Source organism: Magnolia sinica, chromosome 15 (genome assembly GCF_029962835.1).
Source record: "Magnolia sinica isolate HGM2019 chromosome 15, MsV1, whole genome shotgun sequence".
Lineage (NCBI taxonomy): Eukaryota > Viridiplantae > Streptophyta > Magnoliopsida > Magnoliales > Magnoliaceae > Magnolia > Magnolia sinica.
This window is the reverse complement of record NC_080587.1, coordinates 28,751,589-28,770,879: the sequence shown is the minus strand read 5'-3', so window position 1 is coordinate 28,770,879 and position 19,291 is coordinate 28,751,589. Positions and strand designations below refer to the sequence as shown.

The following is a 19,291-nucleotide window of genomic DNA, read 5'->3' as shown; positions in this document are numbered from 1 at the left end:
TCAAAAACATAGTCTTATCAATTTATCAAGGGATCCCATAGAAAAATACATGGAAACATGTTCAAAATATATAGGTAGTGGAACTACAAAATAAATGAGTGACAATTGTTCCATCGTTCATGAGTACATGATGAGCAGCTGCCTAAGCTGTCAAACACATTAAATACACACTTTACCATTAATGGAAGGCAGCTTAAATCAAATTCCCCAGAGTTATAAAGCAAATGAAACCTTGTTCTAACTCAAGCTGACAAAAAGCATCCACTGCAGCTGAGAAATTACTGTTATTTTCTTCTTCTTTTTTTGATGAAGTAACAAACTGACAAAACGGGTGAGAAACAAGAACAACATGTGGAAACGAGAGCAAAGGGTGAAGATATACAAGAGTAAATATATGATGATCCCCAGTACCCATGTGCACAATCTGATATGTCAATGGTAATAGGATGACATTCACCATTGAAAATGAGACTTGAGTGACTCATTTAGCCAGTGGTATAATGACGCAAGGATGGGCGAGATGAGGTCGAGCACCGTCTTCCTCAAGGATAACCGTTCCAAATCCACAGAACTTCTCCGGACTCCTCACAGAGATACCTCGAATCCACGAGGAAAAATAGAAATTAATTCTAGAAAATTCGAAATAACTTTATTGATAATTGTCCAATCTCCATGTCCCTGTTACACCATTAATATAGAAAAAACTAAAATTTGTAATTACCAAAAATAGCAAAATTCTAATCCTAATAAAAATCCTAATTCTAATAAAACTCTTCTAAGCCTAATTTCTAAAAATAAAAATTTCAAATAAACTTTTGCTAGAAGAGTCCTATCATGATTACAAGTTATTTCTAAAAAAAAAGAAAATCTAAAACTCTAAAATTAAAAATTAAAAATATTAAAAATTGGAATTACTAAAAATAGTAATTTTCCTTAAATTTTCGTTTTTGAGCTGAAAGCCCGCGTTTTTTGTCGAAACAAATAGATATGACCCGCTTTCGGTTCACCTCAGATGGCCCGTTTTAGTAAAGATTGATAGGTTGTGCACCTTGTAACGATACCCAGATCAAAAGTTACAATCAATTTACAGTCCACCTTCTTTTGGCCCAACCATGCTAGGAATGTATCTGTGACACGTTCTACAACAGACCCTTCTACTTAAAAAAAAAAAACTCGTCCTCGAGTTACTCAAGGGACTTGGCTCATGATTCTCAAATAACTTCTGACGCCAATGCTTATTAGCCCTTCTCTTATACTTGGCAATAGGCTCTTGAGCTGACATAATACATGTACTTATGCTCTCCTTGACTTGGCTAGTATGAATCAATTCCTTCACTTGTGCCTGGAAGATCTCACATTCTTTATGTGGGCAATTAGGCAAACTTATCTCTGTGACAAGATCAATGTCGTTTTGTATGCCTCGTATGGAAGGCAATTTATTAGAGAGTTCATCGAGCACAATCATCATGAACTCCTGCAACACTATTTTCAAATCCTCTGGGATGTTCATAGGCTCCATATATTTTTCTTTTTCAACTAATGCATATATATATATATATATCCTATTTCATCATATTGTTTAACAAAAGCATGTTCAGTTATGAGAGATTGTCCCTCCACTTTAGAAGTCTTGGGTTGGTTCTCCATTCCCATAGGGGCCACATGTTTGCCACTAATGAATCACGTGTTCTGTTGCAACTCCATTTCGACGCGATCATCTCTCGCCATCAAATAATGAGATTTCTCTGCATAACCCCTTTATTGATTGGCTATCCTACCAACAATTTTGGTTTTGTTGGAATAATACCTTATTGTAGTTTTTAAGGAGGAATCGCATGTGCAACAACTACTTCATCCGCGACCACGTGCGGATTGGTGCCTTCATCTGTCCCGTCCGCTCGAGTTGAAGTTATTCCCACCAAGTTGAAGCTCCGCCCTTTAACTTGTAGGCCACAATCTTAACCTTCCTTGCTTCAGGGATTTCCATATATTCGAAGAATCGTTCAACTTCATAAAGCCGATCAAGGAAATCCTCATTGTGAAGTTGGCCATTGAGGCTAAAAAGATCGACTCTCATCTTGAATTCTTGCTCTGTTTGTTCTATTCGATAAATGCACCATCCAGAATGTTGCAGAATCATGTCGTTGGATCCCACCTTCTTAGGAGTGATCTTGTAGTTCACTGCTGGCCAGGGTGTCTCGTATACGTTACGATACATAACGGTAACAACCGACACTCCCCCCCCCCCCCCTGTTGTGATCGTAACAGCTGTTACGAGGCCGTTACGGGCCTAAAGAAAATAGAAAAAAAAAAAAAACCATTTTTCTCTCTTCTTCTCCTTCTTCTTCTCTTTCTTCTTCTTCTTCCTCTTCTTCTTCTTCTCGAACTGCTGCGGCTATGGCCCTGCTGCAGCTGCAGCCATTCTTCTTCTTCTTCTTCTTCTCTCTCTCTCTCTCTCTCTCTCTCTCTCTCTCTCTCTCTCTCTTCTTTCCCTCTTTCTTTTCGGTTTCCCTCTCTCTCTCTTCTTTTTCATTTCGGTATCGAAAACGGAGTGGACTGCGTGGCTATAAAATAGTCACGCACTTTAAATCTGTTTTTTAACGTGTTCTGCAGTGCACGCTGAACAGTGCACTTGCACAGTTTTTTTTTTATATATATTTTTTATTTTTTTTACACATGCACACACACCACCACACACTCACGCTATAGTGGAATTTCACCACCTATGGGTACTCGAACCCTCAACCAGGTGTTGAAACTCCTGAGAGTCTACCACCAGAGTAAGAGTAGGGACCCCGCACTTGTGTTACATGGGCCTGCCTTAATTTGTGTGTAGTATATCCATGTCGTCCACTATAATGTTTATTTTCCATCGAACCTGTTAATAAGGTCACATAAACTTTGACCTTAATGAAGGGATAACACAAATAGTAGCTTGATCAAAAAAAAAAAAAAAAATTTAAATGTCTTAAGAAATTTTTAATGGTGGGAATCAAATCCTTATTTTGTGGTTCACCTAAGATTTGGATCAGCCTCATTTTTTGGACCAAGCCTTAAAATAAGTTGGCAAAAAGGATGGCCCACATGGATATACAACAAATGCATTGAGGTAGGCCCCAGTTTTAAAGGAATACTCACTAGTGGTCCACCGAAGATTTAGATCTACCTGAATTTTTGGACCATGCCTTAAAATGAGTTGGCAAAACAGATTGATGGCATTGATATACAAATACATCGAGGTGGCCCGCCTGGCCCACTAGTGGTCCACCTGAGATCTGGATTTACCTTCCTTTTTTTTCCAATTGTTTTTTGAAATAAGACCATCTGATATTTTTCATTTTTCACTGTCGAATAAATGTCCACCTGAGCTTTGGATCTGCCTCATTTTTGGGCTCATGCCCTAAAATTATTTCGCAAAATGGATGGATGGTGTGGATATAACACATTCATCATGGTGGGGCTCAAAAAACTTTGACACCCGTGTGCTACACTTCACAATCCGAGTCCCGCCTAATTCGGGCCCTTAAAAAATTATACACGAGACATACATTAACTTAAAATTTACCAATTAAATTATGAACTGTAGTTGCTAACTCACAATGCCAAAATCAAATTGTTTGAATAGTTTTAATTGTTAATTTGTGGACGCCTATTTTTTAAAAATAGGGCCTTTTGATTTTTTTCATGATTCACTATCCAATAAATGTCCACCAATTCATAAGTGGGATAATACCAATAAATTGCATGAATTTGAGGCTGATTTGGGGCATGGATTGGTCCTCCAAGTCAGCCCCTAATTGGCAACGCCATCCACCTGAATTTAATTTCATTTTTTTTAAGAACTATTGGGAGAAATGATATCAAATTTTTAAGTATATAAATTATATATTTAGAAAATTAAATATATGAATTTTGTAGTCAAATTCAGGTTATCTGGTTCATAAATTCATCAGACAGTCCGATACAACTTCTCACCAAAGAGTGGACCGTTACACTACCATAAACATGTTCCAATTTATAAATGAATGCATATTTGGAATGCTTAGAATATTCCGGATTTAATCTATATTTTTTTGGCAAAAAACAAAATGCACCATTACGGGCCATTGCGCTCCCGTATCGCCGTTACACCCCCGTATCCGTATCGGTATCGGAGGGCACTGTTATACCAACCGACACCAATACGGGATACCTTGCTGCCGGCACCATCCTACGATCAAGGCAACTGTGAGTTCCAACAACTGCTGGTGGCAGATCACCGCCAAGAACACGGAGCTGCCCTAGGGCCTCCGTTATGCGATCAATGGCAGCCTGCAACCTTTGCATGACTTGCCAATTCTCTCACTATGCCGCTTCAAAAGCCGTCGCCGTTAAAGGATAATTCCCCGGAGCACTGTCCATGAGATTGTTACCTGACCCGTTGTTAGAAGCCATAGATCCGAGGAAAAGCCTCTCTCTGATACCAAACTGACGCAGGGATGGGCGTGATGAGGTCGAGCACCATCTTCCTCCAGGATAACTGTTCCAAATCCATGGAACTTCTCTGGACTCCTCACAGAGATACCTCAAATCCACGAAGAAAAATAGAAATTAATTCTAAAAAATTCAAAATAACTTTATTGATAATTGTCTAATCTCCATGTGTCCTTGTTACACCATTAATAAAAAAAAATTTAAAAAAATCGTAATTACCAAAAATAGCAAAATTCTAACCCTAATAAAAAACCTAATTCTAATAAAACTCTTCTAAAGCCTAATTTCTAAAAATAAAAATTCCAAATAAACTTTTGCTAGAAGAGTCCTATCATGATTACAAGTTATTTCTAAAAAAGAAGAAAATCTAAAACTCTAAAAATAAAATAAAATTTTATTAAAAATCGGAATTACTAAAAATAATAATTTTCCTTAAAAATTCGTTTTTGAGCTGAAAGCGCACGTTTTCTAACGAAACAAATAGGTGCGACTCACTTTGTGGGTCGATTCACTTCGGATGACTCGTTTCAGTAAAGATTGATAGGTTGTGCGCCCCATAACAATACCCGAATTAAAAGTTACGATCAATTTACGGTATACCTTTTGGCCCAACCATGCTAGGAATGTATCTGTGGCACGTTCTACATCATATAATGTCTACCCCATTCATCCCTATGATATTCAAAGACACTCCTTCCACATAAATAATCCTATACAATACATAAACACCCAAAATGCTTGAAAGGGAGCAACAGATACAACCTTGTTAAAATCCATATCTCTGAGCAACAAGGCATCCCCCTTACCCCCCACACATGCACAACTTATGAGACCATCCACGATTGCAAATCTCAAATTTCCCAAAAAACTACAATCAAAGTAAATTTGTGGCCATTCAAGAAATGAGAACCATCTCATCATAACCCACCTCAGTAGTGTATCGAGGTTGGAAAACTCTCATCATAATTAGGGCTGAAAGTCGGGCGGGTTGGGTTGGGTCGAGTTGGTGCTCAACCCTAGCCCAACCCAAGGTTCCTATAACTCAAACCCTAACCCAACCCAACCCAACCTCGGGTTGGGAATTCTCAACCCAAGCCCAACCCAAGCAGGCTCGATCGGGTTGGCTAGGTTGGTCGGGTAGATATATGCTAATAGTTTCATTATTACATTAGTCTATCATATTTTCAATAAACGTCTTTTTTTTTATACCTATAATTTTATTAACTATATATGTACTTATTTATTGTAAACAACTTCATTTTTTTCTAAACAAACAAGCTAAAATATAGGACAACTACTCCTTAAAAGGTCGTACTGTGTATCAAGCAATCTATCTGGGAGAGAGAAATCCGGCATATCTTGTTAGCTTGAGTCATCGAAAATGATGTGGACCAATGAAACGTGACAGCATTCGAATTTCCTGTGCCTTCAACATAGACGATCCGCACTCAATTATAATTAGTTTATAAGGAACTTATATATTGTTCGGGTTCGGGTTGGGTCGGGCAACCCGAGACCTCAACCCAAGCCCAACCCAATGTGGGGTCGGTCACGGGTCGGTCGGGTTGAACCCGCCCAACTTTCAGCCCTAATCATCATGATCGTCATCTAAGCCTTATACCAATTAATTGGGGTTAGCTACATGAATCTTGTTCCACCATTCCACTCTATCAAGGTAACAGCTTCAATTAGACCATAGGTCATCAAGTATTTTCTACTACCTCCATCCACGTCCTTTTGGGCCTTCCCTTGCCCTTTCCTTCAATTTGACTAAGACGTGAGTTCCTCCCTGTGATTTACCCGAGGCACATGGTTTGCAGGTGATTGTGTACATCCGCAGGGATTAGTCTTGCCTTAAAAAGGGGTGGAGACACCTTGTTGTCATAAAAATTAAAATAAATAATTGCAGTTCTTGGTCTTTATTGCACACGATCAAACCATCAAGTCTACTTTTCCCCATCTTAATACCTGTTGGACTACTCCCAGGTTCCCTCAAATGCATTCATTTCTAATTTATCCTTCCTCGTCTTGCCACTCATCCATTCTCAGCTACACTCATCCAATGAACATGTCGTTCTTTAAATGTCCAACATTTTGTTCCATAAAGCATGGTTGCCACAGCACCTGTTCCGAGGTTGGAAACTTTTGAGTTGACGTATTACTTTGATGATCTAACCAATTTTTAAGAAAATTGATATTAGAAAGTTGGAAGATCCGGACATTCAAGGGTGGGATGGCTCTAGGATCTGTACTGTTGAAGAAAAATGACAAGAAGTTGGCACCTACCATGGGGTTTCAACAACTCTTTCAAGTTTATCTTAATGATAAAAGCCCCAAATACTCAAAATAAATCTAACTTTTGGGAATTTGTTAATGATCAATTTAGGTCTTCCAAAGATAACAAGAGCTTGCATGGGATTGGGAAATGTTAGTATGGATTTGGCAAATCCATTAACTTGACATTTTCATGCATTTGCCTGGAATTTCAATTTGACAAATCCCAGAATCTGGTGTTTGGTAATCAAGCTACAAATCCATGGATTTGACTTCTCAAATCCATTTCAGTTTTTTCTTCCAAAGGTCTCAAATCCATTTCTGTTGTTTGTTAATCAAGCTAAAAATCGATACATTTTACTTCTTAAATCTATCAAGTGGGCAGAAGCTGTCCATCACACATGTGGAATCCCCGGTCGGGGACATGATGGGGCCAATTTGTGGCTAGGATTAACCGACCGTTTTGATTCAGGCTAGGATTAACTAACTGATGTGATATCCACGTGTGATTGTGTCACACTTGTGGCAAGTTCCAGGTTATTTATTGTCTGGGCTGACAGTCATGCCCTAATCCAAAAATCCAGCTTCCATATTAGTTAAGTTGGCCAGACGTGTCTGAATATAGATCATTGGTCTTTTTTTCTAGAAGTCCATTTTTATCATACACATTTGAGATGGCAAATAACAAGTATTTTGGAGGAAAACTTTTGACCCCAAATCCACAAATTTCTTGGTGTTAGGATTTGCCAAAAAACCATCAATTTGTAAAATCCTGTTGACATCCAACAATTGATTTGGTCTTTCCATGGATTTAGCAAATCCAAAAGAGCAAATGTCAGATTGCGATTCCCAACCTATAAGTTGTCATTTCCAATACCATGTCCTCCACCTCCAACACCGTTGAGGAAGCAATTGACAAATTTCACACATCAAATGTTCAGCTAGAAATAGGTGATCTAAATAGTAATGCATCATAAAAGAAAAGATTAATGTCATTGGTACTTAGTGATCTTGGTGTTTAGATAGTCCACCATAAATTACCAATCCACATTATAGATGCCGCCCTTTGTCTATGATTAGAGGCACCACATTTTTCCTAGATGCAAGCCATCACAAAAGATTCTAAAGGAGAATGAAGATTCTAAAGGAGGGTCAGTTAATTAAACCTTTCGAACTTCCTAAGAATCATTGCCATCAACCATTGACCAATGCAAAATGTCACACTGATGATGTACAAGCTCAAGTCTACCTTCTCCAATGACTGCCAAATGCAGTCTCCACCTTACCCACATGCTCAAATAATCCCATAAAATTAAGGCATCACTAAGGAGAAGCAGCCTATAATTCTTAACACCATAGGCAAATATGATATCACTGTCTATGAGGCCATTATTGTCCATGAGTTTACCGTTGAAGATGTCTCTCATTAAACATCTTCAAAGAATCACCTCTCAAATAGCCAAAAAGGATCACTAACTCCAAGAATCAGAGATCAGCCCATGATACGGTGCCAATCTGAAATGTCCAATATGTCTGTGAACTAGTACAGCTAGTTATTTTGGATTCCTTTAGAATACTTTAGTTGTTATTTTCAGTATCTTTTACAAGAGTTCACTTAGACTGATTTTGTTACTAGGGCCTGTTTGGATTGAACTTTGAAGAAAAACTTGGGGAATGAAAGGGAAAGCAAAAACATGACATAAGTGGGAGGTAAACGAACATCAACGATAGGGGAAGAACCCTTTGCACCTGTTTGTTTTGCTAAAGAAAAGTCCTAGAAAATATTTTCCTTTTGCATTTGCAATTGTTTGGATTGCAATGCTCCAAAGGGAAACCTTTTCCCTCCAAAATTGCAATTTAAAATGTCACATCAGAGGCAAACTCTTTTCCCTACATTTGAACTTTTAGAACAAAAAAAAAAAAAAAAGGATAATACTCTCTTGTTGAGGAGGGAAAAGCAAATGCAAACACTTTGCTGCAGCATCTGTTGCTTCCCAACTAGGTACAAATGCCTTGTCGATGCAAACTGGTTTCATTTCACAGTTTGCATTCTATCCAAACAAACCCTTAGAAACAAGCCAAAATGAAGTTAGTTTCCTTTTCTTGTTACATAAGTTTTAGTCTTCTAGGTTTTACCAAAAGGGCTTGTTTGATTGGTGGGAATTGGCCCACCCAAAATCCTTAAACCAAGCTAATATATATATATATATATATATATATATATATATATATATATATATATATATATATATATATATATATATATATATATATAGATATACATAACGTCAAGGTGTCTCCGCCCCATTTTAAGGTGAGACTATTTCCTGCGAACGCAAACAATCACCTACAAACCACATGCATTAGGTAATCCCCGGGAGGGGAATCAAACTTGCGTCAGTGGGGAGCACACCTGTTATTTCCAAGCTACTATTGAGACATGAATTCTAAGGAATTCCATTTTAAGTTATATCAATATGTTTGATTTGTAAGTGGAAGTCTCCACTCCATTTCACAAAGGTCACCTTCATTTTTGTGATTGAGAATTTTAGAAGTAGAAAAGTGCAATAATTACATATGGAATCCATGATTTCCATCGCAAATGAAACAAGAGAAAACACTAATGATTACACTTTTCCTTTCTTTTTCCATGGATTCCCACTTATTAAACTAAACACCTATTTGGATTGAGGGTAAACTAAGGGAAGCATTCAGTTTATGTCAACAAGACATTTGCACTTGCTTGGGAAGGCAGAGGATGCCATGGCAAGATGTTTGCATTTACCTTTACCACCTCAACAAGGGAGTAAAACCTTTTCTTTCAAAAAGTCAAATGGCGGAAATAGAGTTTGAGTCTGATGTGACGTTTTAAGTGAAAAAATGGAGGGAAAAGGTATCCTTTTATGAGACTGTAATCCAAATAATTTCAAATACAAAAGAAAAGCATTTTCCAGGAATTTTCTTTAGTAAAACAAACAAGTGCAAAGGGTTTGCTTCCCCTAATGCTAAGTCAATTTACCATCCACATGTCACTTTTTTTCCCTTGCATTCCCCTTTACCCCCAATCCAAACAAGCCCCAAAGTGGTTTGAGTAAAAATTGAAAACAAAAGGGACATGGATTATAAATAAGCAAAGTCATTTTATTTTTTTTTAACAATGACAAATTTTAGAAAAGAATAAAACAACAAAACTATACCAAAAGCCTAAAGCTAGTGAACCTATCGTTAGTACTTACAAAACGCAAAAAGAAAAGAAAACAGGGAAAATAAGGATAAAATGATGAAGAAAGGTTACCCCATCATGACTAACCACATTCTAATCCCTCATAATCCCACCATAAAAACACCCTTAAAATCTAGGCCCTAGAAGGTCCCAACTACTCAGAGAGAAGTAATACTTCGGACAATCATGATTCTAAATGACGGTATCAGCCACCATATTGGCCCTGTGGAAAAATGATATGATACAGCATCGCCTATCGGAATCGGGCTCATATCGGCCCGTATCGATCAGATTTTTTTTAAGCAAAAAAATATGAAAAAATAAGATAAAATGAGATATTCACGAATCTATCATTTTATTTTATTTTTGCATTTTAACCATATATTCAATGGTGCATCGGACCATTCTTAGGTAAGAATGTTGTCCTGGCAGGTTGACTAACTGTAAGTTCTAGTGTTTTATATATATATATATATATATATATGAGAGGAAATGGTACTATGAGGTCGACCTCATGGGAACTTCCCATGAAGTCAAGCTGTGTGGGCCCCACCATGATGTGTGTCGAACATCTAGCCCCATCAATTAGATACACCATTCCATAGTGGGCCATAGGCTTAAAAATCAAGTCAATCCATGACTTGGGTGGGCCACACCACATACAACAGTTGAGAGGGGTAATCCTCCCATTAAAACATTTGTAATAATTTATTGGGCCCACCGAGATGTAGTTCACAAATCCAACCCATTCATTGTGTGTCCCACTTGGATGAGGGGTCAAACCAAGTTTCAGCCGCACCCAAAACTCAAGTGGGCCCCACCAAGTGCTTTTATATGTTTTAGGCATGTTTTCACGTGGTTTTAGATGGTATGGCCCATCTGAGTTCTGTATATGGCTGATTTTTGGATATCCCATAACCTAAAGGGGACCCATCAAATGCACGGTGGTGATGTTCGACACACATCATGGTGGGGCTCACACAGCTCAACCTCATGAGAAGTTCCCATGAGGTCAACCTTATAGTACAATTTTATATATATATATATATATATATATATATATATATATATATATATATATATATATATATATTATATATATATATATATATATATATATATATATATATATAATATAAAACTGTTGACATATGTCATAAATCGATATCATATATCGCTAATAGTCTAATTTGTTCAAAAAGTATCACCACTCAGTACTCACTAGTATATTCACTTGTACATATGTGCTTGCTTGGAGAATGTGTGTGACAGGTGAGTTGTATGCAGTGTTCGAAATATTGGTATCGTGTTATGTATCGCATCCTTGGGATACAGATATCAGTTATCGCACGGGACATATCGTTTGTATCGGGTAATTTATCACACTTTTTGGGAAACATAGGAACATTGGAAAATTGGTTGAATTTTTCAATGAAATTTCAGGGATTGTTTTAAAAAATACCTTGATACACACTTTAAATCATAACATCTCAAAAAAGAAGTGCACATAATAGGTTTCCTTTGCATAGGGTCCTAAGCTATGCACTGTCTAATCGAACTTATGCAACTATATTCAAATTGAATGCATAACTTTTAGAGTGTTTGTGACGATCATTTCATCAAACGCTCCTAAATACTTCAAAATTAGTCTTAATTGATAGCTAGTTGAAGGAAATTTTCAAAGAAAAAACATGGAGAACATGAAGAACCAATGGATATCAAAATCAAAGCTCCAATTCTTTGATTTTTCATGCAAAACATGAAGAACCAATGGATTTATAACTATTTGACACTGATTTAACATAATTTCAACTTAAAAATAAAAAAAAATTTAAAAAAGGGGGATCCGAAATTGAAAATGCTCATCGGATCGAACATGTGGGATATATCGACACTACCTATGCGTTTTGTATCGCACTGATGGGATACGAGATATATCGTGGGATATATCGACCAATATCGTCGATATTTAAAACATTAGTTGTGTGTAACAATTAAGTGTAAAAATACTTAGTACTTAACAATTTCCTTAAAATAATCTCTAAAAAAAAAAAAACATTACTCTTAAGTCTTAATAGAAAAAAAACTCACCAATCACCTCACCAGTCACCACCAAAATGAAAAACCCAAAACATATCTGATAAAAATGATGACCAAACTACTCAAATCTGATTTTTTACATATAAAAAAACAACCAATCTAGAAATTCAAAAAATTAAAAAATTTAAAAAAAATTTTTAAAAAAAAAAAAAAAAAACTTAATTTTTTATCAGATCTAATTGAAAATGCATGGCCTCTCTAGATCTGTGATCAAAATCATCTGATTTATTTTTTTTAATCTGGAATTTACATATTTTTCGACGGATTTAATAAAATAAATAAACTTTTTTCAATCAAATCTACATAGATCTAATCGGAAATGGCTGGAGAGTACAGATATAATATTAGATTTTATTTTTTTTTATTTTTTTAAAGATTTTTGAAAATATACAAAAATCAGGCATAAATGCCCCGAAAATTTATCAAAGTCCTCTAAACCCCAAGAAGATATGACAGATTGGACACCATACTTTTCCCTCCATAATTAGCACAGATAATCCAATATATGAGAAACACACAACCTACATCAAAAACATGCAGCCAGAAACACCTCCAATAAAAATATGTGTGTGTGTGTGTTGAAAACGGGCTGCAAGAAACACCTCTGATTAAAAGGGGGTTGTCAACGGGTTTACCAGAAGCACACCTCTAATCACTCGGCCGTCAAAAACAGCTAGTCAATGATTTGTCAGAACTACCTACAATCACTTAGTCATCACAATGTAGCCATACAATACAATACACACTACTTACAATTCACACCAATAAACCATGATAGAAAACTTTGGACCGGCCCAACGATATTTTGATCCGTCCTTATATTTGATGTCAAAAAGAAGAAAGCATCACTACCACACAGTTCTGCATCTAATGCAGACAACCAACATGGTTTCTGCACAACCCAAAGAAAGGAAAACCCTAGATTTCCTAAAACAAAAACGAGTCCAGGGCAGATATAGGGTTTCAACAATGGAAAAACAAAAATAAAAGGAAACGAAAGAAAAGTTTAGGGCAAATCCCAAATCATCTGATACCACGTTAAGTGTTAGCAATTAAATGAGAGAAGAATGGAGGAGGAGAGAAGATAGAAGAGAAAGAAGAGAGAGGAGAAGGAAAATGTGGGATTCATCCATGTGCCCTTTTGTTTATTATGTTAAGTAAAAAAAAAGAGGTCAAAATTGAATAGAATGACCATTTTGGGCGCACATAATAGGAAAGGTTCCCCACCCTATGGTGTGAGCTGTATAAGCCACACCATATGTGCTTTGACACAATATGAATCACAGGTGAGCACGCCCCATGATTGATCAATATAATGCACAACACAACGTGTATGGTCAACACCTAATAACTCCTGCATTCATTTCTCTCCTTATAAAGATCAAATTGATATTGTTATTACTCATTCACTACAAGAAATTAGTTCTTCCTTCATCAATAGTTGTAAAAACATGTCTAAAAAGAACATCAAGCATACATGTATTTCAATATAAATAATGACCACTTTGTGGATAGATTCATAGATCATGACTCAAAATCACAATGATTAGATGAACCCCATCGTACAATTGGAGGCCATCAAACGGACAGCTAGAAAAGATCAACTTTCAAAATAATGACTGAAGATGGATTGTTAAAATCATCAATTGAGTGTGGCCTTTGGGCTAGTGCTCACAATTCGGACAGTCTAAACTGACTTGCATGAAGAAATGTGTACTGTTTATTTTCCTAGTTCTTTTCTCAGAATAATTCAACTCAATTTTCAAAACTCTTGAAACACAAGAAAAATTCATTCATTAGCAATTGGAAAAAGAGAAGGAGAAGCAGAAAATCCAAAATACCTTGTGCACATAGAAGTACCTCTCCAGATTCCCGAGGAAAAGTTCAGGAGATGATCCAACAGGGGGAATGTATAGCGAGCAGAAACCCATAGACAGATCGTCCAATCTTTCAATGAACGAATCAACTGGAAGAGGCACAGAAGAATGGGAGACTAGTGCGTCATCTTCTGCAGCAATGTGCAGGGCCACTTTCCCCAGATCAACTCCTCTGTTGATGGTTATGCTTGTCTCTCTCTCTATTCTTGAAAGCCGTTGGATCTGGGAGCAAAAGCCATCCCTGGCGGCCTAATCAATCACAAAGCGTTTAATTGAATTACAAAGAATGGCGCAGAAGGGAAGAGGAATTTTGTACATCTGGTACTACGATTTAGTGATCCAAGCCGTTAATATGATTTGGTCTCCATAATTAATGGGAAATGCCCCAAAGGTTTTGACATTAGAAATAATCCTTCAATCATCAGACCATTGTCCATTGAATGTGGACCATTGTTGAATATTCACCTGAACCATCCAGTCATAGGCCGTTGATCGAAGGTCAGGATCTTCTAATTTGGAAGATTTTGGAGGCATCTCCCATTGATAATGGAGGCCAAACAAATAGTACAAACCACCTACTATGGTCACACGTGTACAGGATCCAATCCCACATGAAAGGTTCCTAATGTTGGAAATAGTAATTGTCAACAAGGGTTTTTTTTTTTTTTTTTGGTGTGGTGGTGGCAAACTTGGGGGGGGGGGGGGGGGGTTGGGTTGTGATTCATCAAAAAATACAAAACCTCTCTTCATAAAAGGTGCAAGCAAAGTATGCAAGAGATAGGGAGGGAGAGATTTTGTCACAATGTTTTTAGTGTTTTTGTCTTTATTTTCACAGAATGTATGTTTAAGAAATACATTATTGCATTAATTATGAACTAGTGATTTTGGTTACCCGTAGAAGATTTGCTTCAGCAGATCATATCAAAGCATCTCCATGTGTTTGGCATGGTCCATGTACATGTGTGTATCAGATGCATGAATTTCAATTGTCCATCATGGCATGGACATATGGCATGTAGAAATTTCTGTGCAATTAGTATTGGAGAAAACAGGCCTAGTAGTGAGTCTATTAGAACGAGGTGGTCTGAAGCCAGGAATTAGATCTAGATTAGTTATGCACACATGGGTTTGAGGCCAGCATTTTACAAGTTTGCTTGTGAGTGAAGCAATTGGAGGAAGGATGATCTCTTCATAGAAAGCATGACGAAAGCATATTTTGGAGAATATCCAACGCAACAAGACCTTCATCACAAGGCGGCAATGAAATTGGCTGTGAGGCCACTAGGTTGTTCATCTTCTTCTTTGCAAATATGGGTTCAATCAGAACTGTCAGTTTCATTGATGTTTTCTTGGTGATGTAATTTCAATCCAAAGTGTTAGGTTTTTGTCTTAATAAGTTCAATATATGTGGCAATCTTGATGAGTTCAAGGGTAGATTTTTAGGTCATTGAGAATCTCCCCACTTTCTCTTTTTAAAAAAATGAAGCCTGCAAATGGTCGGATATCAGTGATTGTTTGTAGCCAAGAAAGCCATGTGGAAGGTTTATTGTGGTTTCATGGGGTGAGATGGTGAAGTTTTTTATTGTCACTTATGTTTTACAAAACTCAATGAAAAATGTGAAGCCAAGGTCCATACAATGGTGTGGAGAAAAAATGCATGGTGAACCAAAACATTGCATGTCGAAGTGTTTGAAATTTTCAGTTTGAAGGATTTTGGTAATAGCAACTAGAGTGAATTCTCAATGAGGGCTTCAGGTATTTTGTTCGGTGGAAGCACACTTCTAGTAAGTGTTTGACTAGGATATTATTAATTAGGGTTGTGGAATAATTATCTTAATTTAGTAAGTTTTCTTGGTCTCTAGGAAGAGTCAAAAAACAATTGTTGTATTTAGGATTCTAGAATCGTAATCTATGATAGTTTCTACTGAGTGAATGGTGTCCGAAAAAATGGAAAACCTCAAGACTACATTGTACATAGGATATAAGTTAACATGAGCTTTAATGAGAGAATTTTTTTGTAATGATTTTTTTTTAACTTTAGTAAAACATAGTTTTGAATAAATACGTCATTGCATTTGTTGTAAACTAGAGATTTTGTGCTCGCTCGGAGCTTTGCATTGGTAGATCACATGTTGCAACATCTCCAATTGGCACAATGTGTGCATGTGTGTGTTGTGTATCGATTTCATTGGTCAATAATGGCAAGAAGTAGCATGGAATAGTTTCTTCATCCTACACCACCCTTGAATCGCACCCGACAAGTAGATCATTAAGAGAAAAATGAAGCAATAGACCTCCAAGATTTTCTCATCCAGAAGAGTTTTGGGTCTCCCCATCTATGGTATATCCAAGAAAGTTAACAATCTAGATAAATGAACCATGTGCCCCACTTGCATGGAATAGGTGCATAAGGACCATGGTGTGCCATAAAGGTAACAATGGCAATTGTTACACGTTACGGGGTCGTAAAGGTTGTAACGGCCATTATGAGAAAAAAAAATGACTTGTAAAGGCCATTATAGCCCTCGTAAAGGATGTAAAGGTCTCGTAACGATCCATTACATGGCTGATACAGGTTTTTTGATTTTTTTTTATTTAAAAAAAAAAAAAAACTGTAATGGCCGTTACAGCCCCCATAACAACTATTATACCATGTATTGTAAAGGTAATGGTGGTGGCCGTTTCGGCCACTGTTATTGTTACAGAATACCTTGATAAGGACATTATTCACCTTTTGCGGCATCATAACTCTATATTTCAGCGAATCATTACCCTATAATTCTTCTTTTAATGAGAGGCAAAACCCCTATAATTCCTCCAAAATAGAGGAGGTAGGACAAGATCCGATCGTAGTTCACCACCATTTCCAAAATGGTGGTGACTCATCCTCCTTATATGGTACACACATGCACAGCTATCCAAACCAGATTAATTGTAGGGACAATTGGCGATGGAGCATAGAGCATAGCTTCACTATCACACTAAGGGACTACTTGGATGCAAGATAAGTTTCCGGGGCAGATAAGCTATCCATGGTTTGTCTGACCCATTCATACACAGGAATCCAGAGTGTCTCTTGAAAAAGGTGGAATAAATATGAGGGAAGCTTATCACCAGTGTTCCATGCACACACGTTATATGTGCCAAATGCACCACGTGTGACCCTCCATGTTCAAGCACTCCACATGTGCCACCATCCATCTTCAAGTGCCTTATTGATGTCATATATGGAACCGTCCAATATTTTATTCCCTCTTCAAAAGGTATTTGACAAACAGCAAACAGAATAGCTAGTCCAAGGCAGCATAACCACCCAATTAGTGCCCTAGAACACAACTACACTTGCATCCAAACGGCGCCGAGCAAGCAATCCTAACCACCCAATTAGTGCCCATCAAATGGCCGGTTGAAGTCAAAAGTAGCAAGTGGTCCAAATTCAATGGGCGTAATCAAATGGTAACCATCATCGGCTCACTATTAATTCTACACCACACTCCATCCACAATCATGCTTGTGTACTTTACTTTCTAGAATGTTCGTACACTAACATAGGAGTCTAGCCCGAGAATGGAAAGAAAGGAGAGGTGATTTTTCTCACCCTGGCATGTGTGGTATCGATGCCGGAGTCATCAAGAGAGTCGTGGAGGACGAATTGGAGGTTACTGCTGCTAGTACTGCTGCTGTGAATGTTATGGCTTCGGCAGAGGAAGGAAAGAGGTGAAATGAGAGGAGGGGTGTAGATTTGGGAGCGTTTGGATGGGAAATTGGAATTGGAAAAGGGAGAAGAAAAGATGGAAAAGGATGTAGCAGCGTAGAGTCCGGAAGCCATCTCCGTTTAATATCTACGATATCTAAAAATGGAAGGAAGATTGAGAGATCCGAACGGCAAATGAAATGAAATCCTCTCCTTCTCTTGCACGGCGATTCTCGCGATACAGACCGTCCAAATCTCCTATCCAACACTCGATAGAGCATAAGCTGATAATATCAACCATCTTCTCTCTTTTCTCTTTTGGAGCCTCCCGGACTCGGATTTCACGAACGGTACCTATAGGAACCGATATGCCTGGAGAGGACTTTTTCAAGAGGAAAAATTACACCATTACCCTCTTTTCATTCTCTGAAACTGAAAAATCAGTAACGGGGGCACGTAAGTATGCGTGTGGCATTCAATCCTTCCAACAGCGAGCGGATTGGGTACTACCGCCACCAGGCCTGGCTACAGGCAAACGGTCCTGTCAGGGGGTTCGCAGGGATACCTTGATGCATGCATTTTTATCTAAAGCCATCCATCCGTTTTGAAAGAACATTTTAGGTATCCTCCAAAAGGGGGAGGGAGCCAAGAAGATGGGAAGCAGTGGCAATGACCCACCACTGAAACCTTTCTAGGTCCCACTGTAATGTTTATTTGTCATCGATCCTGTTCATAAGTAGTGGTGTCCACAAGTTGGCCCAACTCGACTTGGATCGGCCATTAGCTGATGTAACACTCTGAAAATCGAGGGTCGAATAGGAGCCCAACTCCCAAGTTCCAACACACCACTTATGCAATATAGAAAATGATGATTAAGGGCCTGTTTGGATGCCTGTAACTTTTCTAAAATGTAAGTAAATTACACGTGACTTTGTTACAGTTGGCGTTTAGGGGAGGAAAGTCACAGGTGACTTTCTCTCAACCTGTAACTAAGTTACAGGAGAAAGAGCCGAAAATCTTACAGGCATTGGAGTCGTTTTTCAAGTTACCTGTAACTTAACGGTTGAAATTTTTGAAATGAAAATCATTGGGAAGAATCGCACCTGCATTGAAGAAGCGTACCTACCTTCTCAGACGGAGTTAAGGCCTCCGTTGCCCTCTCTCAGTCTCATTCTCCCTCTCCCGGTCTCCTTCTCCCTCTCTGATCCAACTTTAGCAGGGTTAGAAAAGCCCTTTCTTTCTTTCCTCTTTTTTTTCTTTCATCAGGGTTGACGAAGGCAGTTTGGCTAGAGGCGTGGGTAACGTCCGATGGTCTGTGGGATCCACCATCCTGTATTTGTTTTATCCATGCCGTCCATTCATTATTTTGGGTTGTTTTAGGGCTTGATTCCAAAAATTAGGCATATCTAAATCTCTGATGGACCACACCACACAAAATCGTAATGATTAAAAGTCCACCGTTAAAACTCCTTGGGCCAATGTAATGTTTATTTCACATCCAACCTGTTGATTAGGTCAGAAAGACCTGGATGAAGGGAACAAAACAAATATCAATTTGATCCAAAACATCAGTGGCCTACCAAAAGTATTTAATGGTGGGCATTCTATCAACATTGTTTCTAGTGATTTGGTCGACCTGGGATTTTGATG

General features: G+C 37.9%; 1 protein-coding gene across 2 annotated transcripts in view; it reads right to left on the bottom strand.

Moving 5' to 3' along the window:
- LOC131228185 (uncharacterized) overlaps nucleotides 1-18,100 on the bottom strand; it is a 38,610-nt gene extending 20,510 nt beyond the window's left edge. The window contains exons 1-2 of one of the 2 annotated variants that reach the window (XM_058224048.1): nucleotides 17,546-18,100; nucleotides 13,912-14,196 (exon numbers count right to left, since the gene is read on the bottom strand). In XM_058224048.1, the coding sequence (XP_058080031.1) occupies nucleotides 13,912-14,196; nucleotides 17,546-17,776 (516 nt within the window). In that variant the 5' untranslated portion in view covers nucleotides 17,777-18,100. The remainder of the gene's footprint in view (nucleotides 1-13,911; nucleotides 14,197-17,545) is intronic. The other variant, XM_058224047.1, reaches the window with a different exon arrangement.
- Nucleotides 18,101-19,291: the final 1,191 nt, after the last annotated feature.